Genomic DNA, 26,804 nt, shown 5'->3' on the forward strand with positions numbered 1-26,804 from the left:
AAGTAAAACCTACTACAAAAATAATAATAAATACATTTCCCAGTGCTGCTGGGCAATGTCCCGCCTTCCTGACTTGCATCTATTATTGATTCGTTTAAACCCGCCCCAACTACTGAATGGAGGCTTGTTAGCGGTATTTCAAGCTGTATTACAGTTAAGATACAGAGGATTTAAAACAGAATTGTGGCAAAATGTACAAAAATGCCTACACACAAAAACCCCAGAAGAATGTAGCTGTGACAGCAGGGATTTCGTTGTGGAAGACAGCAATGGAAAGAAGGTACAACTTAATTGTGCAAGTACTGTTGAGTTACTATACATATTTTGACAGAAAAAAAATAACTCAAGCATTTTGGAAAGTAACCGAAAACACTAATTTCATACAGTATATCAAAAACGAAAGCACCGAAAAATACAATTAATAAAACCCGAAAAACAGAAGCCCTGATTATAATGTACATCTGGTTTGCACCACCAGAATCATGTTATGGTTCACAGAGAAAGATGGATTTATCAAGGCCATGTACCGAGTCTTTATTGTGTCCCATGAATGAGCTGGAGAGCTAATAACTTTCCAAGTATCATCAAGAGGATTCTATAAGACCTCTGGATAATTGGATTCAGCCTGTCGCCCTGTTGCCAAGCAGCAACATCAGTTGCACAAGTACAAATGAAAGCAAAAAAAAAACCACACATGCAGACCGGGTGTTGAAATGAAAATTCATGTCAGATTTAAATCATACAAATGACCTCATATCAGTATTATTGATTAGGGGGCACAGATAATCGGTAGCCTATCGACATGGCACCAATATAAGGAAAAAAAATCACATTCATTTTCTGAAGTAAATGCAACAAGTAAACAATACCTGTTCATTTTTGTCATAAATACAACAAGTAAACGATATCTGTTCATTTTTTAACATCTATAATTATAAAACAGTTTAAATACAAGCCCTATGTCTTTTTCTAGTAGTGTACAATAGTTTACCTGCACTATCTATTATTATCGTTATTGGCCGATATGGGCAGATAATCATCGGCTATGGTATAGGCCAAGAAAATCTTAATCGTTGCACCCCTATTATTGGTAGCATTAATTAAGAGATACGTTTTAACCCTTTGCGGTCCTATGTCAGACCAGGTCCGACATAACAATTTTCCCTTTCCGGTCCGATGTTGGACCCTGTCCGACATCATCAAAAAGACGTCAAGCACAGGTCTCTAGTCGCTTTTTCTCCGGAAAAAGCTGAGAAAACCTGACTGAGACCGATTGGAGCCGAGAGAAGCCGAAAAAAAAGGGCCGGATCTGAGCAATACACATAGCCCCGGCACCACAGAGATAACACGGCCATAAACAAACAAGATAGCTGCTTCCGCATCCAGGGCTCAAAGAATATCACTGACATTTGCAGAAATTTTTGAGATGTTACAGTAATAAAATAATGACTTGGATCGCATTATTGCGATAAAACCAGTGATCTGGAGATGATTTATCAGTATGCACAACTATGAAGAGGTATGTGAAAAATACAGCGAGATGGGGCTGGAGATGCAGTACTGACTGTCCAGTTAAACCTGTTTTACTGTGAAAAAACTGCGCGTGTATAATAAACTCCGCGTGTGAAAATAAATTGGACCTGATGCGCCTGAGACGCGCTGAATAAATGGACAGCAAAGGGTTAATGTTTTTTTTTCTTTTAATAAATAATAAATAATGTATTTAATTGTATTGTTGATCTTTGTTAAGGAAAACAGACATATTTTTCGTACCTGGAATAGTGGTCCAATATCAACATCGAAGCCCAAGTCAGCAAAACCTGTAGCGATCACTTTGGCACCTCGGTCGTGCCCATCCTGTCCCATTTTGGCCACCAGTAGACGAGGATTGCGCCCCTCTCGTTTTGAAAACAGCGCAATCCTGCAGGCAAAAGCAGCAAAAAAGTTACTCTTACTACCATGCAAGTGTGACATAATGACAGACATGAACCTGGAGAAATGTTGAGATAAGTGGTTGCTAAACTACAGTATATAATCATGTGAGGTTATTTTATTTCAACCACGTGTCAAGATCTGGTCCAGATTACTAGAATCAAGATTAGTAAAGGAATATTACCACAGTGTTCGTCACAAATGCCTTTGGCATCAGTGCTAGTCTTATTGGGAGCGATCACCATTAAAGAAGGGACACACGAAATACACTACATAAGGTGTGAGATTTAGCTTGTATAGTGGGATATAAAGCTGAATCCTTGTAAATCAAAAATATTTTCAGAAGTAGGTACTTAGTTCTACATCCATTTTTTTTATTACATACATAACTCATGCAGCCAAATAAATAACTTTCCCCACATTTCCATGCCAAATCTCATCTCTTAGTTACCAAAAGTATTATTTGTCTATTGGCTTTCAAAACAGGTGTAGGTAAGGGTCACATCTTATTTTCTATTAGGCTACTTTATCAACAGAATGACACACTGCAAGATTTTGTTATCAATTTTTCAAGAAACCAAATGGATGGGTTGGTTACTAAACTATTGTACATTCTCACTTCTATTCTGGAACCATGCCCATGCCCAGCTAGCCCATACTCAGACCGTAAACATAACCCTGTTTTGGCCTTTTTCTACATTTCCCTCCCCTTTTACATCATCATACAGTTTTGTCAGTCTTACCTATCATTTGCTTTGGTGATTTCTTGACTCTCCCCAAATTCATTCCGGTAAGCCCCACTCACCATTCGGGTACTGGCTTTGTGTTCACCAAACACTTTCTTCATTGCATCAGTGATTTCTCCAACGGTGCATCTAAAAGTAAAATTTGAGATCAGTTTTTAAAGCATACAGTATCAATCAAATAAATAAGCAAAGTTTATGACATTTAAAAGGTGCATGCTAGCAAAAGAAGACAATATTATACAAAACATTAACTTCTCCCAGGGAGAGAACACAGCACTGTCTGTTGAAAATATGTATTATCACGGGTAGAAATCACGTGACCCGCTGGTTAATTTTTCACTGTCCCTTTCTCCTTGCCTTTTTTTAAAAAAAGAATAAAAAAAAAAACACGGTTAAAAGAGGGGAAAAATGGTTTTAATTTAAACTAAACTTACCTAGCCGTCCTGGATCGTTTACCAGTACTCAAGAGAATGGCAGCATCCCAGAGAAAGCGACCTGCATCTCCACAGGGATCTCCACATAAAGCCGATAAACAAAACACAGAGCTGGATATTTTCACAATGTTGGAGGCCTGTGTTGAAAAAAAATGGTCAGCTTCTGGAGCATCAGTTTGCTCGGCTGGAGGAGATGGTGCTGAGGACCGACACCAAGTTGAGTTCGATACAGCAGGGCTTTGCAAATTTCACACTGGAGCTGAAAGATGTAAAAACAGACCTATCCTCTGTCCGATCAGTGGTGGATAACAACTCCAAAGCGCTGTCACTCTGTGACTCCAGGATGGATCACCTGGAATCTAAGTTGTCCGAACTTGAAGACAGGAATAGACGGTGCAATCTGCATCTGGTAGGGCTTGAAGAGGGAGCCGAGGGGACGGATGCAATTACTTTTTTAACTCAGTCTCTTCCTTTGTGGTTTCCGAACTTGGCAGGCAAAAACATTGAGATCATGCAGGCACATTGTGTTCATGCTGACAGCTCCAGGCATAAGGATAAACCTCGTACCCCAATTTTTTATCTGCTCAGGTACACAGGTCACCCGGTAATACTGCAATCCGCTAGAAAGACCCCTCCTTGCCTCATAGATAAAGTCCTCAGATTCTACCCTGATTAGAGCGGGCTTACAGCTAAGCGAAGGAGGGCATTTTCTCAGCCCCTATCTTTTGCTCACTCCCAAGGCATGCAAACCTTTCTGTTGTATCCAGCAGTACTTAAGATTGTATACAAAGGGGACCCTCGTCTGTTCCAATCTGCACAAGAAGCACTGGATTTTTTGTTATCACTTAGCATCGCTGACTTTCCGGGACGCAAGAACTCATCTGGATGACCCTCTTCTTCTCAAGGTGACGAAATAGAAACCGCTGAACTGACGACAGAGCCAACTCGTCACCGTCTAGAAATGGAGTAAACCACCACCGCTTTCCAGCTCAGTGTACTCCGACGATGTTTCACGCTGACAACGAGGAACTGCTTCACTCGCTAAGTCATACACGGGCCCTGTATCTGAACTGATCTGATTACCACAATGAATCCTTTGTGTTATTGACTTTTATATACAGTGGCATGCTGCGGGAGGATGGACCTCAATAAAACGAAGATTGTTTTACTTTTCTATTCTTGTGCGACTACCTTTGCTCTTGAACTAGTTGCCCTATTTCTTTGCCCCCGACACTTGAATTTATTTTTGACTATTATGGATTAATATATAGATGTTACCTTGGAATGTGCGTGGGCTAAACTCCCCCAATAAACGTGTTAGTTGCCTCGGCTTTTTGCGTAGAAATTTGACATTGCCATGATTCAGGGATCTCATCTTAAACAGCAGGACATTTCGAGATTTGCTAACAAATACTTTTATGTTGTGGCCTTGTCCTCTGCAGATAATTAAATCAAGGGGTGCATTGATTGTATTGGCCCGTAGTTTCCAGATTTCTATCTGGGCTCTGGCAGCGATGGGGATGGCAGAGTGGCATACTTAAAAACTATAATCTCAGGTAAAAATAATTGCATTTGTATCAGTTTACGCCCCCACGACTTTAGATTAATCCTTGGAGCTGATATGAACACGGTAATAAACCCTGTTCTTGACATATCAGGAGAACAGGGAAGAACACAGCTTCTCACATCTTCCCCTTTAAATGTTTTATTTCTGACTTGGGCTTAGTTGATATCTACTACGTGGTTAACCCCTCTATTAAAGAATATACTTTCTTTTTGTTTAGGCACAAGTCCTTTTCTAGGATTGACTTAATTCTCACTTCTAAATCTCAATTAAGGGATTTATTAAAGATACTTCTACTTTATTTGCTGCTAATCTCAACAAGACTTGACATAGTAAAATCAAAGAATTGGAAACCAAACTAGCTTTGTAGAACATACTCTACAGAACTCCTTCTCTGAAGCCATTGCACTTGAATTGGAGTTTATCACAAAATAACTTCATCTCTTACTCAGATATCGTGCAGAATTCCTTATTCATAGGGCAAGACTAAATTATTATTTGAATGGTAGCAGAGAAAGTTTTGCAGATATTTCATCTGTCAAATCCACACAAGGAGACATACTGTCTGATCCTGTACAAATAAACTCTCGGTAGCGGCTTCTCCCAGCTTTGACTTCAGAGCAATGGCAATACATGCTACATGTATACACACATGTTACATGTATACACACATGTATACATTACCTATATATCACAGCAGAATGTAAGTAAACCACCACCAATAATAATAATAATAATAGTAATAATATTATCTATCTATCTATCTATCTATCTATATAGTTATAGTGAGACAGGGCAGGAAGCCCTACAAAAATAAAAATGTGCATTATTGTTTAGTAATTGTATTATTGATAATTGTTTTGTCAATTACTGTCAGCTGGCAAACATTCAAAATTGCAGCCAGCTGCAGTGTATTTAAGAACAGCAGAGACAGTCTACTCGGGGCTCTGTTGTGGGAAGAAGCCCGATTGAGCGTGCGCTCAGTCGTATTCAAAAGGTACTGTGTGAAGCCTTTTTGTTTTCATGTTGTGAAACTGTGTACTCCGTTTTTTCAACCGGTAAACACCTTACCTGTCCGGTTATTTAGGTAGGTTCCTTAATTGTGTAGTTAGTGCTTGAAGAGAGCTAGGTTTTTGTTTTCATTTAGTTTATTTTGGAAATTAAAAACAGCACGTCAGCACTTAAAAACCTCAAGTTTTGTGTCAGATCAGTTTTGAGAGAAGCAATGAACCTTTTATTTGTATGGTCACAAGTAAAGATGGGTGTGTATATATATATATAAAAACACATACATAAACAGGCTTGAATTTCAGCGTAGGATCGTGGAAATCATGCATTTTCCAAGTTGATCCCGCATATCTGCAACTTTCAGTGTCACAGTGCTGTACATTGCTATAGGCGATCAATAAGGAATACAATATTACTGTTTCTTTATTTGCATTAGTGCAGTTTCGGTACAGTTTTTAAAAAATATATCGACTTGGAAAGGGAGAGCATCAGAGACAGAGAAAGGAAGATTTACAAAAAACAACTAAAACAACTGTAACAGCCTAGTAAGAGGTGGGAGGAGACTGTCATTACCGGACTATAATATTAAGGCAGGAATAAATGGCTGCAAAAAAAGACATTGTTGGATTTTTTTCACTACACTTCCCAGCAGGCTTTGCGGGAATCCTAGACACCTGTGTTTTATCAGTAGGTGTATTTAAAGACCCTGACTCTGCCTGCTAACTCTCTGTGTTGGGCTAAGGTCGGGGAGTGTGGCAGAAAGACCGAGTGAGAGATCAACACGAATGGTATTAAAATCATTGTATTTGTTATTGTAATTAGGGTAAGGCAGCCAGCAGCTATGCTGCCCGGTTATTAGTTAGTAGTTTTGTGTTTAGTTAGTACTACGGGAGGGAGTTAGGATTTTGTTTTGTTTTGTTTATTTTGTGACTCCTTTGAGTTAAAGAATTCAACTTGAGTCCTCTGAACAAGGACACGCTGTTTATAAATAAACATACAGATACCGCCCTGCTTTTGAACTCCACTCTGTATTATACTTCTTACTAGCAGACTGTGGTATTCACCCTACTAAATGGTGATTAACAAGACAATGTCACATATTAATATATTAATGTCTCTGCAGTTAAAAAAAACTATTTATCCAACTATTGCCCCAGTGACGCTGCTTACAGTCAATAGTTTTTTTTTTTTTTTTTTTTTTTACAAACTCCCTCAAATTATGTCCTTACTTCTTCTCTTCACACAACAAAGTAAAATGGCAATCAAACCCGCATCTCTACCTCCTGGACAGCGATTTTGTGACGTAACAGAAAATGAATTACAAAATATACTACAAAACAAAGATGCTGCAAACACTCGACAGTGTAAATAAATATGACGCTCACAAACTAAACAGACTCCTCCGAGAATTCTATGCCTCAGTGAGAAAGTCAGACAGACAGTTCTGTGCCAAAAAAAAACCTAATAACTATACGCTACGGACTTCTACATTGCAAATAAAGAATCCTGCATTTAATGACGAAAATACAATGTTCGCCACTATGCTTACACAACTTAAAAAATGGGAAAGGAGACACCAGCACACGTAGCAATTGTTTCTCTATACTTTACTCACGTTCCATCTCTGAACAGCCAACCTCGTTCAGCCAAACCTGCGTGCTTTTATACATGTGACCGTCTCCAGATAAGTAATCAATGAATCAATCTGGAGACGGTTACATTCTGCGCGGGTTTAGCATAGATGGGGAATTTTAACCCCATAAGGATCCGCTGCTGTCTGAAGATTTAGAAAAAAAAAATGTTTACTTGTATTCTGTGCTGTTTAAAACTAAAGCTTTATTATTTATTTATGCTACCCAGCTCCTGGTCCAGGCCCTGGTACTCTCCCGCCTAGACTACTGCAACTCCCTCCTGGCTGGCCTCCCTGCGTCCGCCACCCGTCCGCTCCAGCTCATCCAGAACTCTGCTGCCCGCCTGGTGTTCTCTCTGCCTCGCTTCGCCCACGCTACTCCACTACTCCGCTCGCTCCACTGGCTCCCGATCACCGCTCGCATCCAGTTCAAGACTCTTGTACTAGCCTACAGATGCCTTGACCAGTCTGCACCCAGCTACCTCCAGACCCTCATCTCTCCCTACACCCCCACTCGACCTCTCCGCTCCGCCTGCACTAGAAGACTAGCTCTACCACCGCTACGCTCCCCTGCCTCCAAAGCCCGCTCCTTCTCCACCCTTGCTCCGCAGTGGTGGAATGACCTTCCTACAGAAGTCAGGACTGCCCAGTCCCTGACCACATTCCGGCGCCTCCTTAAGACTCACCTCTTCAAAGAGCACCTGTAGAACTCCTCTGTTTGTATCCTGGGACACTATCACCCTTCATGTAAATGTGCTTTATTTTGCTCTTATCAGCCCCTATTTTACTGCATTTAATCCTGTACTTCAGAATACTGTAATCTGCCAAGTTTTTAACCTGTAGTACTTTGTATTTAATCACATCCTGATGTAACTATCACTATTTAATCATATCCTGATGTAACTATCACTATTACCTGCTGTATTATTGAATTGTGGTTTGTCAAACTTGTACTTTACTTGAACAAAAGTTATTGTATTTCTTGTTTTTATTGTATTACTTGTATTGTAACGCTTGAAATGTTTTTGCTTACGATTGTAAGTCGCCCTGGATAAGGGCGTCTGCTAAGAAATAAATAATAATAATAAATAATAATAATTTAGACTGCACAGTACTTCAGATGTTATTTAAATATTATATTTATGAATTCTCATGTTATTTATTAAATGTTATTTATTTGTTCTGTATCAACTATATTTCAACAAAATATATATACAAATGTTTAATGTACTATTTAAAACTAAAGCTTTATTAATTATTGTAATGAACAATGTATTTCAGATGTTATTTAAATGAAATGATGAATTATCATGCTCATGGTATTTTTTTATTGATGTTATTTATTTGTTCTGTAACAGCTATATATAAACAAAATATATAAAATCATATTTAGTACACAACCTTGCCTCACTTTCTTGACTGTTTCAGAAAACAAATATGGACTGCAGACCTCGGCTCATAGTGGGAAACTAAAGGCCCCTCATGAAGAACTACAGTTACCTCCAGGGGCTTCGGGTCATTATAGTCCCCTGTTCGAAACTGAGGGGGCCATATTTACACTTCAGAACATTGAAATTGCCCCAATGTTCTAGAGTATATATACAATGTATATTTATTAATATGTCCCTATTAAATGGTATATATATATATTTTTAAAAAAAGGTACAGTTTTTACTATGAAATTCTATTGGACTTCACATCAATTTGTAAACATTAACTGCTAGAAGTGTGATAGTCATGAGTCCCCGAGTGGTTCACATGGTATCCAGGACGAGCCATACAGTCAAGAGGAGCAGATTCCCATCCTGACTATGCCGATCTTCCCTGGGGACTCCAGTGCTGGTTAGAGGTGGACTATATCACTTAGTATCAAAAACTCACTATATTAAAGGGGGGGGATTACAAGGGGGCTGCAGTGAAAACCAATCTATTCATTTTCCTGGAGCAATGGCGAAATAGCGGTTTATGCTCCTAGCCAAAACAGGCAAACTTTGAGCCAGAGAGCCATTAGCAAAGCTTTCACCTATCCACTGGACAGTGAAAGACGTGGATTCCCTCTCTCTCATTCTTTTCAACATGTGCTAAGAAGAGCATAATCCCAGAGCACTCAACACACAGATCACTTTAATGTGCGTTACAGCAATGTTAACAGTCCTATGAGGCTTCGCATTATGCATAATTAGCAGAGCACAGACATGCTTCTGGGAGCAAACCAAGTCCTAAACAGAAGCGACTCAAGTTGTTCTTGCCACAATCAATTATCTTGTTAGTATTCCACACTTCTTTGCAGTACAATCTGTATTTATTTTCTTTAAAGTTCCAAGCTAAATCAAGAGCACAAGACACATAGTAAATTAAAGATTTAGCTTTATATCGTCCTGCAAAAACAGGGACGGTCAGCAGAGCGTCTTGTGAGAGCGGATACACATTAAAATGCTGTCCCAAGCAATGATGTCCCAAGCAAAAGTAGGTCAACACCAAATTAGCTTGAAGTCGAATGTTTGGGCTTATTACACTAAATTGTGCATGCATTCTTTTGAAACAAAACATCAAATCAATTTCTAAATATACACTTAATGACATCCCATTATCAATTCACTCCTGGCATAAATAAAATAAATATATGTACTGTATTAATGTAATAATTAGTGATCTATTTATTTGCAAAAAATTGTAAAAAAAAAAAAAAAAAAAAAAGGGGGGGGGGGGATATCAAATTAGATCGAGTGGTTTGTAAAAATGATGTAAACTGGATATGTGAATGAGATAAAAACAATGTGACAGTGAAATGAAATGGGATTTTACTGACTGAATCATAGCAGTGTAGAGTTTATAGTGAACTCCAAAGACATGTGGTCTGCACCACTGATATGGCTTCAGGTTATAAATGTGGTAGTGAAAGGGTTCATTTTTACTTGACAACAGAGGTAATTAAACACAGCTGTGTACCAAACATTACAAAAATAACTCAAAGTGCACTGTCTCTATATGGCAGAAAGAAAGTTACATGATCTCAATAGGACAGTCATGTCACTACCTCAAATGGTTTCTGAGATACATGCTAACTGGCATGTAAAGCTATAAACTAAAACACACATGACCCGTGTCACAGATAGGCATGTGGTAACGTCAGACCAGGAAACACACAAACACAGTACTGGGGATGAAGTGCTGAGGCAGGTTTTAATTATAAAACAAAAGGTTTAAACAAAACACTTTCCAAACAAAACGGCACGGTGGCCAAAACAGACAGACAGGGAACAAAGCAAACAAGTATCGTGCTGAGGTATAACCAGCACGCGTAGCAATTGTTTCTCTAGATTTCAGTTTTCAGTTCAGTGACCATCTCCAGATAATAGTAATAAATTAAATCAACCTGGAGATGGTCACATTCTACACGAGTTTAGCATGGAAGGAGAATTTTGCATCTACAAGGCGAACGTGACAAAAACTTTCACGTATATTCATTAAATTCACTCACCAGACATACTAATAATAATGCCCCAAAATGTTCTGCCAGGCACTGTCTTTTTTAATGTTGTCTTTGTATGAATTTAATGAACAATCCTAGAGCACAGGATACCACTGCACTTCCTCAATCAATTCCTCGTCTTCCGTGTTTATTGCGTATTTGTGTTATGACCTGTGTCAGGTTTACTGATATTACTGACATTGCTTCTGTTTGGTCCAATTCACTTTAGACCATTTTGATTGTTTGACAGTTTTATTCCTGTGGAGTCGATCACTTCACCCAGTCTGGACGCTTGCATTGCTCCCTCCAGCGTAAAACCGTCTTTAGGTCACAGGTCAAATTGAAGGATGCTGTGGGATTTTACACAACAAGTTTCCACAAACTTGAATATAGGTGGTTGCAAGCAGGGAGGGAAATAAGGGCCCTTTCATACCTAGTTAGTTTGGAGCGGTTAATTCGCACTAGAGTTCAGTTAACACCCACGTTCGGTTTGTTTTGGCAGGTGTGAAACATCAAATATTTGTTTCACATCAGAGTGCACACTAAATGAGGTGACTAGAAGTCACTTAAAAAGGTGGTTTTGGCTCGACTGAGGGAGAACTCTAATTTGTTTACCCCTCAAAGTCAGGCAGTGTGAAACCAATCGCGTTACAATTCACAACACAGCAGAAACCGAACCAACTGGTGGTGATGTAATGTACAGCCCACAGTCCAAAAACTCAGTTTTATTATATTTTAGCCGCCGGACATGAGCTAAGTTACTAAAAGAAAGTAGGCACAAATACACAGTTTCTCATAGGAGACGTTTGACAAAAGTGTGTCAATGCAGAGAGAGACCAGAGTCGTTTATATACGGAACATCTAAAAATAATAATAATAAAATACACTGTATACTGTATAAAGTCTTAATGGTTTTACTGAGACAGGAATTCACTTAAATATCCACGTAGATTTTTTGCTATATAAATAGGGCTTGAAGCTTTCTAGCACCCATAGAGTCGGCGCCTGTGTGAAATGTATATGTGTACAGTATTTCTACATTTTATATATATTTTATTATTTTTACATTTTATAAACGGCTTGGTCTCTCTCGCTGTGAATAACTTGGTGTCTCGCTGTGCATAAGGTAATCTCTTTCGCTGTGCAGCTGTGCATACTTGGTCTTTCTCTCTGCCTGGGCACAGTTTTGTCTGAAGCGGCCCCTTCATTGACAAAGGGCTATTGGCTATTGAGACCAGCAATGCAACAGCCAACAGAAATTCAAAGAACAAAGTATTCCTCCTCATATGTCGTCTTTGAAAACGTCTCCTCCTTGCACATATTGCACGAAAACATTGGTGTTCCTCCAGAATACAGTATTTCTAACCCCACTTTCGTGCTGCCATTCTACCAATAGCAGGTGGCGAATAAACCAAAGAATAAACACAGCTAGCACAGCGAGTATACATGTTCACTGTATTGAACAGTGGTTTATTATATACAGCATATACGTTCACTGTATGGAACAGCTCTCTGACGGCACTATGGTCATGTGCACATATCCAGACGATCAGATTCACTTGTAAAACCTGCAGCGTGAAAGCAAACAAACTCTGGTGCGATTACAGTGGTGAAGAACCCAGTAAAAGCAAACTTGAATTCACTTGGAGGCGAACTGCAGTTTGTTTGAAATATCAATGGAAGCAACTTACTGACCTTTCCCGGGCTGCTTCAACTGCGAGTGCCAGCAGGTTGCCTTCTCCTGTCCGAGCACACTGCGTAATGGCAGCAAGGCACTTCTCTGCAGCTGCCTGGTTCCTGCTCATTCTCACCTGAGGAGATCACAATTAAAAACATGTAGGTTGAAACATACAGTAGCACTGGTGAGATGGCTTTGTGAGAAACATCCATTAGTCGTTGTCCACAATAATAACACGCTTTAATGCCACATTCCAAAAATACAATGCTAAAAACGATTAGGTTAAAAAAAACTACATGTCCTCAATTTACATCTTGAGGAAAGGGAACACATGTTCACATAAATGCAGCCTCAGTTAAAAGCCATCCTGTTTACCTCCCTGAGCTCTGCTCTTGTCGATACAATGTGCAGACTGCCTGTGTTGAAACTTCTGGCTATTATGTACGCTTGGTTTAAAAAACAAAAACAAAAAAAAACAAGTGGCATGACAGCAATAAACTGTGACATGCAATTTCTCTTGTGTAATAAAAAGAAGAAATAAATTAATTAGTGGCACTTGTCGGTATAGAATTATTCTATCTACGAGCAGAAACTCAGACAGTACATTTACAGTAAATGTTATTAATGTTTTTTATTGTTTCAAAAACTACAGAAGCAACCAAGATTACAACTAAAGACAATCTATTGAGTTGACTGCAATAAATTCCTTTTTTTTTTTTTTTTTTTTTTTTATTCATTTTCCAATTTTCTCCCCAATTTGGAATGTCCAAATATTATTCAACCTGGCCCACCGCTGCAACCCCCGAACTAACTTGGGAGAGACGAGGACGAGGACGAGCACTCGCGTCCTCCGAAACGAGTGCCGTCAGCTCTCCGCTTTTTTTCACTCCACAAGCCCGTCGTGCAGCCACAGGGTCGAAAGACCACGCAGTTCTGAATTGCATAGAGGCAGGCCTGCAGGCGCCCGGCCAGCCACAACGGTCACTGATGCGCGGTGAGCCAAGGACTCCCAAGCCGACCTGACCCCTACCCCGCCCGGGCAGCGCCTGGACAATTGTGCGCCGCCCCCCTGGGAACTCCCGTCTACGGTCGGCAGTGGCATAGCTTGAATTCGAACCGGCGATCTCTAAGCTATAGAGCGCATCCTCCACTCCGGGCGAAGTGCCTTTACTAGATGCGGAGCCCCACCTGCAATAAATCCTGATGGCCCTGGCATAACATTGTTCATCACGGTGTGTGCAGTTTCACAACTGCCACTAGTGGTCATTTCTTAGTGGAAGCCTCTTTCATTGCAGATTCTTCACAAGGAGGACATGGTACACTTACAATACAGTACTTAAGACTGAGAGCCGTGCTAGTCACAATTCTATTTTTACATTATTCTGTTGTCTCCCCTGAAGTTCCTGTACCATTGTGTATATCTGCTCAGGGGGAGCTGTTGAGTGGGTCCTCTCCCTGAGATGCTCTGAGTGGCTCAGTTACTTAAAGCACCCATTGACATACTTAGGTGGAAATTAGAGACAATAACATGGAAAGAATCAGTGTTTTATAAAGTACAGGGTCCAGTATGACTTGTTAGGCATTACTAGAATTTAAATTATACATCTCATTTAACTATTTAATTGACCCACATGTCTGTCTGTCTGCCAAGGTGAAAATTATAGCCACAATGATTGCGCACAGATCTTCACCAAAATTTTATTTTATTTTACACTTCTAGCTTCCTATATAAGTTTCAGATTGCATTTCACTATAACATTGCACTTATTACAGGACTGCGAAAACTCTCTGTATGTGCCTGCACTGGTTATATAGGCAGTGTAGCAGGATAGCATCACAAATAAGACTCAGGGAAAGCTGCAGTTCATGCGCGTATGTGCACTTTTAATCAATAAAGAACAAAGCACACAAACAAGTACAAGGGCCAAAAAGGTTAAACAAAACAATAATATGCAGGCTGGGCATTTGCTATATATATACACACACATGCACGCACGCACGCACACGACTTTTCCTTCCTTATATACCATATGGCTGGAGCCTAATTAACCATCAGTCATTCAATGAAGGCTCCAGCCACATTCTCACATGTATTCCGGCTGGGAGGATTTTAACCCCCTGTAAAATACAGTTCATTAAAGTCCTTTAAAATATCTAAATATTTAAGTACTAACACCATTTAAGTACAGTGTTAGTAAATACCGTTATGGACACTTATTGATTTGAAAAATGCATCTGATCTTGTTTATAATAATCTACTAGGTTTTAAACTTTTCTGTTATGGTTTCCACAACAGCGTATTAAATAGGTTTAAGTCCTATGTTTCTAATAGACTGCAGCTCTCTAAAATACAAGGTGTAAGGTCAATACTTCCATTAATTTATGGTGCCCCCTTGTTATTTCTATGGTTAATTACCTGACCTTCCAAATGTGCTATCTTCTGATGTGTTATATTTGAAAAAAACACTTATCATACATCGAATCTCTGTACAAAACAAAATAAAACAAAAAAAAAAGCAACCTGGTTGCTGTCGAATGATACTAAAATTAAAAACCAATGCTGTTTAGGTTTAAACCATTGGAATCAATATTTCAATTCAGATTGATAAACCCTGTGCCTGACATATGCAGGGTAGCCACACTATTACCACCATTAATCCACAGCACTGATACTGCAAATACATCTCATTACATTACTAGAAGAAATAAAAGCACTGTTGTATGCAGCCTTACCTTCTTCAGCTTTTGAATTTGTTTGTTGCGCACTGCAGTGTTATCAATCGCCAACACCTCAACTGTTTCTTCTTGCTCCAGACGGTACTTGTTAACGCCTACAATGACCTCAGCACCTAAACACATACAGAATGGCAAAACTGTAAAACCATATCTGGTGTAATGGTTAAATCACTAGGCTGCAGTGTGGAAAATCTGGGGCAAAGCAATAAACCTCATTCAATCCACAATCCAGACAGAGCTGGAGGATATGTATCTGTTCCCTTTAATTATTTTGATTGAATGTTACTTGTATACAAAATGTATATATCTAGTGCTTCCAGCAGTACCAGTAACTATGTGCAATCTTAAATGGCTGTTGTAAAACAGAGACCTACCCCATTACAACCGGTTTTCTCATTTAAAATGTGAAGGTGTCATCTCATTATTTGACAAGAGCACCACAATCAACAGCACAGACTGGCTGCTTTGGTTCCCAATCAGTAACTTTGAAAGTTCAAAACCAATACCTCTCATCATAACTTCAATTTTTTCTGTGATTCAGTGGTACAAACAGATTGATACGTTACAAGGGTGCGATTGAGGGAGTATTGTGGTTGAGGCATCATATTGTCATAAAGAACAGCTGCCAGTGTGTACCAGTTGCAAGCCTGTCACGCACCAGTACTGGTATGCATACCACAGGTTGAAAACCACTACTCTAGCAAGCAGAAGACTGATACATTGTGTTCATTGCTATTGAGAACATCTTAAAACCTCACCTACAGTCTATCTGAAAGCACTCTGTTTTCTTTTTTTTTGTTTGTTTTTTTTTTAAGCAAAGAACCACAAACTGAAATCTCAGACTGTGCTGCTGGAAGAACCTGACTTGATGAAACGACAGAAAACAAAAACACAGCAGGGAAGCGTTTAGTGTAAAGAATGACACTGTCTTTAAGCATTTTGTGGTATTAAAATGGGTAATAAAAAGGTTCACAGCTCAGTCAAAACTAAAATTATTTTTTTGTAAACCCCTAATGTGGTGTGAATGATTTGTTCCTGTGAGGACAGAAGTGCAAAGAACAATCTCCAGGGCTTTTAAAATGAGACTGAGATTCATAACTGGATTTCAGCTAAAAGTAAAAACACCACCCACAGCAGAGACCATTGACTCGCAGTGGAGTTTACAAAGTCTCCCAAATTGCTGTTAAATTGAGGCAAGTTATATAAAAATTGTCAAGTCAGAGAGGGGCTTTTCATTAAAAGGTTCAACTGTAAGGCCATTTGCTGTAAATGTGTTTTTTTTTTTTTAATTCAGAAAGCTGTAACTCACCATTTTTTCGAAAAGGTTCTTCACTAGAAGTAATACAGTATTTAAGATAAACAGAAAAACTGAACTGTGTTCATTTGGAAACCATGTGTGACAAGGCTCTTAGTCTAAACACCAATCCCACCCCAAAAAAACAACGGTGCCATCTAGTGCCTAAACATATCTCTCTTTTTTTTTTTTTTGTTAAGGTTTGCAACGTTGTGTTACTTAAAACTCTTATTAGAAAACTTACATTCAAGTGCAAAAATGTTCACACAAAAATATTGAGAAAGGGGCAAGCAGACTATCACATAGTCTTGAATTTCTCAGGGCTCTTACTGTGGAACTTTTTCAACTGTTTTCACAGACCAAGATTAGCTCTAATCTTTGACTACATTAACAGTAGATCAAACTCACTTTATACCCCGTTGGGCGCAATACATGTACAGTACAGTTATCAGTATAAGGCAGGGCGATTAAATGTTAAGGATCAATACAGTATTTCCATAAACCTAGTTCTAGTAAATTAAGAAAGTATATTTAATTGGGTCATATAAAATCTATTTAGATGACCTTCTTAAACGTCAGTGTGCTGGTCTCAGACACAGGGGGTTAAAATGATACATGTACATGGAAAATTCTGGAAACTTTTTTTTTTCCTTGCTTCCTCTATACTGGAGTGAATTGTTAAGGCATGTGTAATAATTTTATAGAAATAAATTTAGAACCGGTTTTAATGCAAATGTTTCCAAAGAGTAGCCTTGAATGTTAAATGTCTATTTGAACAGCTCTGCCAGAGTGAAGACACCCTCAATCAGCACATGCTTAAAGACAAGTTACAAAAAACTTCCTCCGTGTATAAAGATTTCTATTTTAAAATACAGAATATTTTGCACCATTGTAATTACATCAAAAAGATATAATACTACTCATATTATACAGCATTATTTCTTCTTCAGTAATAAAACAATAGTGTTTTGCTCTCCAAGTTGTTCACATTCTTGTGTGAGCTCAAGAGGTTTTTGTGAATAGCTATATAGGTAAGGCTGTATTTGTTTTTTGTTTTTTCCACAGTTATCATGGATTTCACAATTTCTGTGAAAATTCCCATTTCTGAAAGAATAGTGTAAATATACATATTTGTTATCACTTAAAAATGTATAAAGCAAACGTTTGCCTTCTTGGCACAGCTGTTACACGGCATTCAGGAACCTGGCAGACGGTTTAGTTTGTTTGCGGTAAATGATTGAGGTTCACGATTTCTTTAAAATGTTTTCAACTGAAAAATACGCCAGCTGCATCAAAGATTGGAAATATTTCTGCTAAAGATCGCTCTGTCCAGTACAAGAAGGGGACACGTGTTGTTATTTTTTACATTTATTTATGTTTTTATTTTGTTTAATAATTCACTTATGGTCAAAATAAAATGTCTTTAAAAGGTGGACATACAAAACGAAATATTCTACAATTTAGCATTTACTATTTTTCAGGTATGCATTTAAGAACACGTTTTATAATACCTCTACAGAAAATGATACATTTTGAATGCGACAACACTACTCTGCTTTAATAAATAGTATGTTTAATTGTGAATTATCTTGAAATACCTATTTTTAGACTGTGAAATGCCATGAAATAAGCAATTTTGTACTGTGCAAAAAATACAGCCCCAAATACAAGACATTTTTCACTGCAGCTTTTTATAACAGTAATTCTTACACTTCATCAGAACTATGATGAAAAGAGAGGATTATTTTTTGAGCTATAAAGCGTAAAGGACAGAGAGACAGATGGCAAGCATCAGTTTGTACACTGGGATTCACTTTGTGAGGCTGAAGATACAAAGAAATTCAACTAAACATAAGGGGATCAGTGAACAAGGAATTGAAGCAAATTAAGGAAGGACAATATATTCAAGCATATGTGTAGACTGCCTGTCTTAAGGATTCGGAAATGTGGACAGCAGTAGTGTTACATTATTTCCCTTCCCTCCATTAAGGTTTGAATCTTTGAGCTCTGCTTCATTGACTTTCATAATATAATTCTGGTACATATACTGTACCGAAATGCTGCCAGTACTGATGCATACAGTTACTGATAGGCAAATGAATGATTAATTGTTTTGCCTTGGAATGAGGAAATCAAAGAGTACAAGGCAGCTGGGACCCCACAATCCCTGGATTTGGTGGAGTGTTAGTCATAATCAACTTTAGGGGAGAATGCTTAAAACTACTGTAGTAACAGAACTCAGAATCAATCAGAAAATGGGAATTAAAAACTGGATTTAGCATTGTTTCAATCATTAATAATATAAAACAAATTAAACAACTTGCTTTACCCTTTTATGCTTTAAAAGAGCCAGAATTCTGTTTCTATAGGCTACAACAATACCTTGGCATTACTGCCAATCAAATTCTGCACTCAGGCTTACTGAAGGCGAAAGGAATTCGAGTGAATTCAATCAATATCCCCCATAAAGCGCTGTGGGGGTTATGACAGGAATGAACGTTATTTGGAAGGACTTACAGGATTTGGGGAAAATGCAATTACCTTTATTGCTAACTGTTATTGAAAGCAGGGTAAACTGACAAGATACTCGGGGTAACTGTGAACAAATGCAGTGAACTTAACCACTGTGTCGAACATGATACTGTAGATACAGCATCACACCTCATGTAAAATGTTACATTTATAATGCATCTATCTGTATAATGACTCCATGTTTGCAACACATGTATAATATATAACAGTGCAGATTAAAACAGCTACCAAACCTTGCCAAGCTTTATACAAGGTCTGCCCACGTCAAGGCGCCCGGGGCCATGTACTATACTGTAGTCCTTTACCTGACATTACCTGAATCAATGCGAGCCTGTCTGCGAGCAGCACACTCTTCAATCCGCAGTTTGGGGATTCCTTCTGCCACGGCCTTTGCCATGCCCCCCACTTCTTCAATCTCATTTATAAACTGTGTTTAAAAGATTAGAAACATGTATTAGCATTACTACACATTAAACAACAGCCTCAATAATTCCAGTCAAAACTGTTTATTGTGTATTGCAATACATCATTATAGATTATAACATATATCGTAGGATATTACTAACAAGCGGCTCTTATAAATAAATAAGTTACACTATATCTCATTAAAGTTAGTGCAAGGCATACTGCTGTACAATGTAATACATACTGTATCTGCAGCAGTGACAAAAAAACAAGGCCACTATCTACATTGTTAGAAATGTGCTGTCTTTACACATTTATCTTGCTCCAATTCCCAGATGCCTCTTCAACCCCATCTGTCCAGTAACAACATGTCACCCCCTTAGTATGTCTACAAACATAAAACAGAAGTCTGAGATGGATACTGAAATGTGCTGAATTAACCCAGCGGTTTGTACTGTAGATTAATGTGTAAACAGATTATAGATTTGAGTCAATAACTGTCTTGTGAATGTCAATAAAATATACCTGGGGGAGGTGAGGTGAGGTTATTTGTAAAGCTTACCTTTAAAGCAGCATCGTAGACATCATTAGTAAGAGACTCCATCATGTGCGAGCCTCCCCATGGGTCTGCTACTTTAGGGATACCTGATTCCTCCTGGATTATAATCTGTGTGTTTCTGGCAATGCGGGCACTCTTGACAGTTGGCAACCCCAGCGCCTCGTCAAACGAATTGGTGTGCAGGGACTGGGTGCCTCCAAACACTGCTGCCATTGCTTCAATCACAGTGCGAACAATATTGTTATAAGGATCCTGAAATTAGAAAAGGGTCAAGATTCTTCAAACGCAATACCCTAAAATTGAATTTCCTTAAACTTAAATATAACTTTATTTCTGTTACAATAATTTACAAATACTAAACACGTTGTAAGAGAATTATGATGTTGTGGTAAATCCTTGGCCAGAGAACACACACTGCAATGAAAGGCAACAATCAATTTCCACATTAAATACATGCATATTGGTACCCAAATGTGATCTTCATGCAAGACATGCATATAGGTTGACAGATTAGAAAACCTACCATAAGAAGGGACCTTCACTTTAAATACCAGTTATTTAAAACCTTTAAATAGGGTACCCTTTGAAGTATTACGTACCATTATGTAACACAAAGAAGTACAAGCCAATACATTCATTTAATAAATCTTAGTGTTTTTGCTTTTGTGATGCATGATTCCTGTTGCTGAAAATCACTGGATAACCACAGAATCACATGACTCACTGAAAGATACAGATATTGGAATAGATTGCCAATGGCAAACAATAAATGTGTCCCTAATGCCTCACTTGATACTTGTCAAAGAAATACACATAGTAAAATATTCAATAAAATCCATAATGATAATAATGGTAATTCTTAACCTGTTCAGTGAGTGACCATCCTGATGTCTGACAGTGAGCTCTCAGGAGGAGGGATTTGGGGCTGTTGGGCTGGAACATCTTGCTTATTAAATGTGCCCAAAGTCGCCTCCCTGCTCTCATTTTAGCAATTTCCATATAGAAGTTCATGCCAATGCCCCAGAAGAAAGATAATCTGGAAGACAACAATCTTATTATTGCATGGTGCTTGTTTGCTGCTAGATTACCTTCTATGCACTTTATCATAAATATGATCCACTCCAGTGGGATATGTACATTGTAGAGAAGTAGTTTTCTAAAGGGTCACAAGCTTTCCTGGCCCTGAGCCTGCTTGCTATTTGCAGCAGATAAAGATACAGCTATTTGCTTTATTTTATTTATTTTTGTACTTCCGCCTACAATCCAGAAAGCAAAAAATAAAATTAAAAAGTATAGCATTTTTTTCACGTTACATGTATAACATGGGACACTGCACTTTTAGCTTTCTGGTCTCAGATTTTATAAGGTTTCAAATCTCCCAGTGCTGTGAAGGTTGCTGTGTGTAAACTACTATAAAACCACTAAAACGATTCAGGTTCAGATACACAGTGTTAAAAATGGCTGATTTAATGCAGTGTTGCACAAGACCCTAATAAACTTTTCCAGCAGACTACTTACCGGGGGGCAAACTCATCAATGGTCAGGCCAGCTTTGAGCCCAGTTCTGCAATATTCCAAACCATTGGCAATGGTATAAGCCAATTCAAGGATAGCATCTGCTCCAGCTTCCTGCAAGTGGTATCCACTGATAGAAATCGAGTTGAATTTGGGCATATGCTGTTTGGAAAAAGAAAACTAGAAACTGTAGAAGAAGTGAACCAACATGCGTAAACAACAAGTGTTGAAAGCTTTGAGAAGCATATTCAGTTGAATCTGATCATGTGCTTTTCAAAAATATAAATTGTACAGCAAGTTAAGGTGCCATGCTTTTTCTTTAACACTGAAGACTTTATTCACTAAAACGTACACAATTATATAATTTTAATGTTATCTACTAAAAATGTCTTACTGTAAATACAAAAAAAGACTGACCCATATGGACATATTGTAGAAAAAGCACCTGAGATGTACTTGCATATCTGGCTTCAGTAGAATTGGAGGTGGCATGAATATTGGGGATTAAAGTCAGGTAGACACATATTTCTATTAATGCCTTTATCAATGGTGAAGTCGAACTCAAAATATTAAAAGCAATACCTTGGACGTGTAGGCAAAGATATCAGCTATGGCTTGCATAGAAGGCTCTGGAGGGAAGATGTAAGTGTTTCTGACCATGAACTCCTTCAGAATATCATTCTGAATGGTTCCTGTGAGTTTCTCTGGCGGCACGCCCTGCTCCTCGCCTGTCACGATGAACATGGCCAAGATCGGAATCACAGCTCCATTCATTGTCATGGAAACAGACATCTTATCCAAGGGGATCCCATCAAAGAGCATTTTGGTGTCTTCCACTGTGTCTATGGCAACACCAGCCATACCAACATCCCCATGAACGCGGGGGTTGTCAGAATCATAGCCTCGGTGGGTTGGCAAGTCAAAAGCTACTGAAAGTCCTTGTTGACCAGCTATATAAATAATAAAAAATAAAAAAACAACTTTGTATTATTAGTTGCATGATGATAATTGAAACCACTGGTATAAATACAGTATATCAACCAGTTATCAAAGTTTTTGTAAAGAGAACTCCCTAATGACCATGTGAACAAAAACTGACAAAAAAAATAAATAAATCAGCTTGTTACACTTTAAACCATTTTCACAGTTTAAAAAAAGTAGTAATTATGCCCCGCTGTGACACTTGCATTTTGGAGTAAGGACCTTTATTAACCAGGTTAGTGATAGTATTAGAATATGGAGGGAAACAGAGGCTTTCTGTCTGTTTGTATTTTTTTTTAGAGTTAGAGTGCCCAATTATTCTACACTCGTTTTTCTCCCTCACCACAGCAATTTCCCACAAGAGCTTAAGAGAACTGAAGGTCAGTGGGCGTCCTCGAAACCCATGCCCAAGCTAATTGTTTCTTTACACCCAAGAACGTAAGAGCGGATGTCAGCGAGCTACCGGCCCCTGCAAGTGTCCGCTTCAGCAGACCAGGGGCCTGGCCAGTTGGATCTGCTGTAGCGCGATAAGGAGAAACAGTTCCTGGTGGTTTTGCCTAAACGGTGGGAAGACCAGAATCAATGCGACATGCCTGTGGAATCCCCAATAAAGACCAGAGAGTCTACAAAGCCAAGACGCAAACCTGTGCTCCCTGGCAGCATGCAGTGAATTGCACTGTACTGCATTAAAAATGTGCTGTGTTCAGAATACTTCTGACCTAAGAAATACAGTACGTCAGGATTTACACAGAAATATAATTTGGTATTTTTAGTTTAGCTACTGTACCTACTTGCCACATGACTTATTTCCTAACAAATAAAACATATATCCTCGAATGTAATTAACTACTGTAATACAATACCTTTGATATTGTCCCTGTAGAATTTATTGCTCTCCTCCACGGTGCTGAAGCCAGCATACTGCCGAATGGTCCACGGTCTGTTGGTATACATGGTCGGGTAGGGGCCTCGGGTGTAAGGGCTTACTCCGGGAAGTTCATCTGTGATATTTTCCGTGTCCCCCCGTGTGTACACTGGCTTCACACTGATCCCTTCTGGAGTGTGCCAGACCAGGTCTTCGGGGTTTTTCCCTTTTAGCTGTTTCTTTGCTAAGGCAGCCCATTGTGGGTGCAGCTGATCTCCATGTAAAGAGATCGCTGTCCTGAAGAGTCTGGAGTTTAAACCGCGGTGCCGGGGAACCGTGCTCCTCGACTTAAGCAGTTGTTTTGATGAGAAGGACGCTAAAACTCTTCCTGCTCTCAGCATAGCTAGTAGTAGTAGGCCTTTATGTATTCGTGATTATTTTGACATAAGGTACGGCAGCTGTAAAATAAAGTCAAATGTGAAATTATTAACTAATCCACTAGCAATGATCTTAGTCAAGAATATTACGTTTCTTACAACATAATAAATTGTGTAACACGTAACATGTTGTCATGGAAAAGTGTTTACTTTATAACTGTATCTGTACTTTTAATGAAGGAAAATACATTGAAATTATTAGGCAGCAACCTTTGACACAAACAAACAATATTATCTGCAATACCAGTACAGGGGGAAAGAAACGTTTTTACAAATTCAACATTACATGTTACACAATACATTTCTAATTAATAATCTGTTGCTATGTGTTAAATATTACAAGAAATGATCACACATTACTTTTAACGTAACTGAAACAGTAAAACAATACACATTCCTAAAACCTGACCTTGCGTTGGTAGCTACAAAAGTAGGAGGAATCACTGATGGATCGCCAAGGGGGTGTGCACGCTTGACAGTGGAGAGAACCAATCCAAATTCAGACTAGGCTGAAGCTGCCAATTAAATGAGAGAATGGAGATCTGAACTTCAAACAGTGAACCTGGATCCAAAACACTGTTATAGGAAGTGCTGGTAATGTCACGTGATTCGATGTTGAAGCGGTTGTAATGTAGTCACATGCGAGTTATGAACTATGTTTGTTTCATTCACCTTAAAATAGCAAATACCGTTTTTTTTAAATATAAAAAATATATATTAATAAATAAGAAAAATGGTTGCATATATTACACACTATTTTCACATTTGCCTGCACAGCTTTGTATTGTACTTCGGATGGTCCTGCCAGTCATAATGCCTAGGCTGTGTTATAAAGTCATTTAATTAAAAAAAAAAAAAAAAGAAAGAAATGCAGGTAAGTAGAAAGCTTGAATAAATTGATATTATTATCTTCAACGCTGTGCATATACAAGCCACAATGTAGGTAGGTTACTTGCTGACTATTGTTGGATTTTGTTATAACCATAATTGTAAACATATTTGAAATATGCAAATGTGGATAATAATATATTCAAACATTATAAGAATTATAATAGGCAGGAAACCACAGCTGACTGTGCTGAGACACAACCGAGGAACTGACCAGCGCTTTGACCACGAGTGCTGGGCACAACAGCACAAAGAGAAATCCTGTCTTTCTTTTAAATAATAAAGTAATCATTCAAAAATGACTGCATTGTGTTGAGATACATATTGTTTTTCAGGGATGGAATAAGACTTCTATTGCATAGCAGTTCCACTCATTCCAGGTATTAATACACTTGATTAGCTGCAGTAGGTAACAAGCTCTGGTGTCTTATTAAACTCATAGTAAAATCAGGCATGGACCAAACTGCTATGCAGTGGGAGTCAGATTTCCATCCCTGTTTGAATTTTTCCTTTGCTGGCCTCCTGTCCCATTTTTAAAACTCAAAACCCACAGCCTTTTACTCCCAACCACTTCAGGTCGAGCTTGAGTGGTCAGACAATTGGGCAATTAATTATTCATTTTAGATGACCAGATAATAACATCTGCTCGACAGCCTCACGGGTTGCACCTGATTCAATTGTGAAACACAAGGTTGGACTTGATACTGTAGTTCACTGAGGTCTTTCAAGTTTACCCACCTTTTGCTTTTGACTTTGAATTGCTGTGTGATTTTGACCATAAAAAAATTATAAAAACTAGAAAAACATTAAACACCTTCTTTTATGTGTGTTTCTTTCTATTATATTATTTGGTTCACCATGACTCTGTGACCTCAAGAACAAAGCCCACATGCAATCGCAGACAAAAGTATTGGCATCCTACACTTATTATGTCATAATTCAAGGTAACATATGAATTAATTTAGTGCACTTTAACCGTTTTTTTTAAATAAAAATAGCAAAATACACAATTTCTAGTAATTTAACAAATAATCTTCATCAAAAAGCAAACCATTTTTAATTAAAAGTATTCCTTCATGACAAAAGTATTGGCAGTCATGCTTTAGTATTTCATGTGTCCTCCTTTTGCTTTTAATATGTTTATGATAATTCTTTTTACTAGTATGTAAAGTTGGTGAAATCTGGGCCCATTCTGTCTTGAATATTTCCTTCAGCTCAGACAGATTGGATACACAAGGCTTGACTACACTTTTTTCAGATCTGGGGATTGCGAACTTTTATCTTTGTTTTCTTCAAGAATTTCAGAGTTGACTTAGCTGTATGCTTTTGGTCGTTGTCGTGATGGAAGATAAACTGTCTGCTAATCAGCCTACGAGCAGATGGTATCCTTGTACGTTGTAGAATGTTTTGATACATGGCAGCGTTCATTCAATCTTCAATCACATGAATGTGTCCAGTCCCTGAACTGCTAAAACACCCACATATAATGATCAAACCATGTCCATGTTTGATTGTAGGTACAATGTTTTCTTCATTGAAGGCTTTCCCTTTTTGTCTCAAACATACTGTGGTCCAATTTTTGGGGAAAAGTTCTATTTTAGTCTCATTGCACCAAAGAATTTTGTTGAAGAATGCTTCAGAATTCTGTTCATATTTATTGGCACATTTAAGTTGGTTTGTTTTATGAATGTTCTTTTATAGGAGTTTGCAGTGAGGTCTGTGTGCATACAACTCTTTTTTTTTTTTTTAGCTACTCAGACGATTCTCCTACCTGCTGTACCAGTAATTGTCTTTGTGTGTCCACTTCTTTCAAGCATTTCAGTTGAATTTGTTCTGTGGTACTTCTTGATCATTGCTCTGATTGTGGATTTGGGTATTCCATATATCATTCCATACTGTAATTTCCTTTGTTGTAGTTTCATACAAGTGCTTTTCCTCAAACGTGAATCCAGTTCTTTTGTTTTGACCATCATCTGCTGTTTTGCCAAAATGTTCAACTTCTTCAACAGATGTGGGAAATAATGAACTCTTTCTCTAGCTATTGACTTTATAATGCAGCTTAATTACTGTGTCATGGTTTTCAATCAACTAATATATATTTTTAATTAGTTCTGTTCAATTTTTACTGA

At 38.3% G+C, this 26,804-nt stretch overlaps 1 protein-coding gene across 2 annotated transcripts in view; it reads right to left on the reverse strand.

Annotated features, from left to right (window-relative positions):
- mmut (methylmalonyl CoA mutase) overlaps window positions 1-24,303 on the reverse strand; it is a 33,645-nt gene extending 9,342 nt beyond the window's left edge. The window contains exons 1-11 of one of the 2 annotated variants that reach the window (XM_034018966.3): window positions 24,197-24,303; window positions 23,349-23,808; window positions 22,087-22,454; window positions 21,509-21,666; window positions 20,855-21,026; window positions 19,994-20,242; window positions 19,342-19,453; window positions 15,198-15,313; window positions 12,482-12,597; window positions 2,676-2,807; window positions 1,774-1,921 (exon numbers count right to left, since the gene is read on the reverse strand). In XM_034018966.3, coding sequence (XP_033874857.2) covers window positions 1,774-1,921; window positions 2,676-2,807; window positions 12,482-12,597; window positions 15,198-15,313; window positions 19,342-19,453; window positions 19,994-20,242; window positions 20,855-21,026; window positions 21,509-21,666; window positions 22,087-22,454; window positions 23,349-23,751 — 1,974 coding nt within the window. In that variant the 5' untranslated portion in view covers window positions 23,752-23,808; window positions 24,197-24,303. Of the gene's footprint in view, window positions 1-1,773; window positions 1,922-2,675; window positions 2,808-12,481; window positions 12,598-15,197; window positions 15,314-19,341; window positions 19,454-19,993; window positions 20,243-20,854; window positions 21,027-21,508; window positions 21,667-22,086; window positions 22,455-23,348; window positions 23,809-24,147; window positions 24,169-24,196 lie in introns of those variants that run through there. The other variant, XM_059025707.1, reaches the window with a different exon arrangement.
- Window positions 24,304-26,804: the final 2,501 nt, after the last annotated feature.

Source organism: Acipenser ruthenus, chromosome 6 (assembly GCF_902713425.1).
Source record: "Acipenser ruthenus chromosome 6, fAciRut3.2 maternal haplotype, whole genome shotgun sequence".
Classification (NCBI taxonomy): Eukaryota; Metazoa; Chordata; class Actinopteri; order Acipenseriformes; family Acipenseridae; genus Acipenser; species Acipenser ruthenus.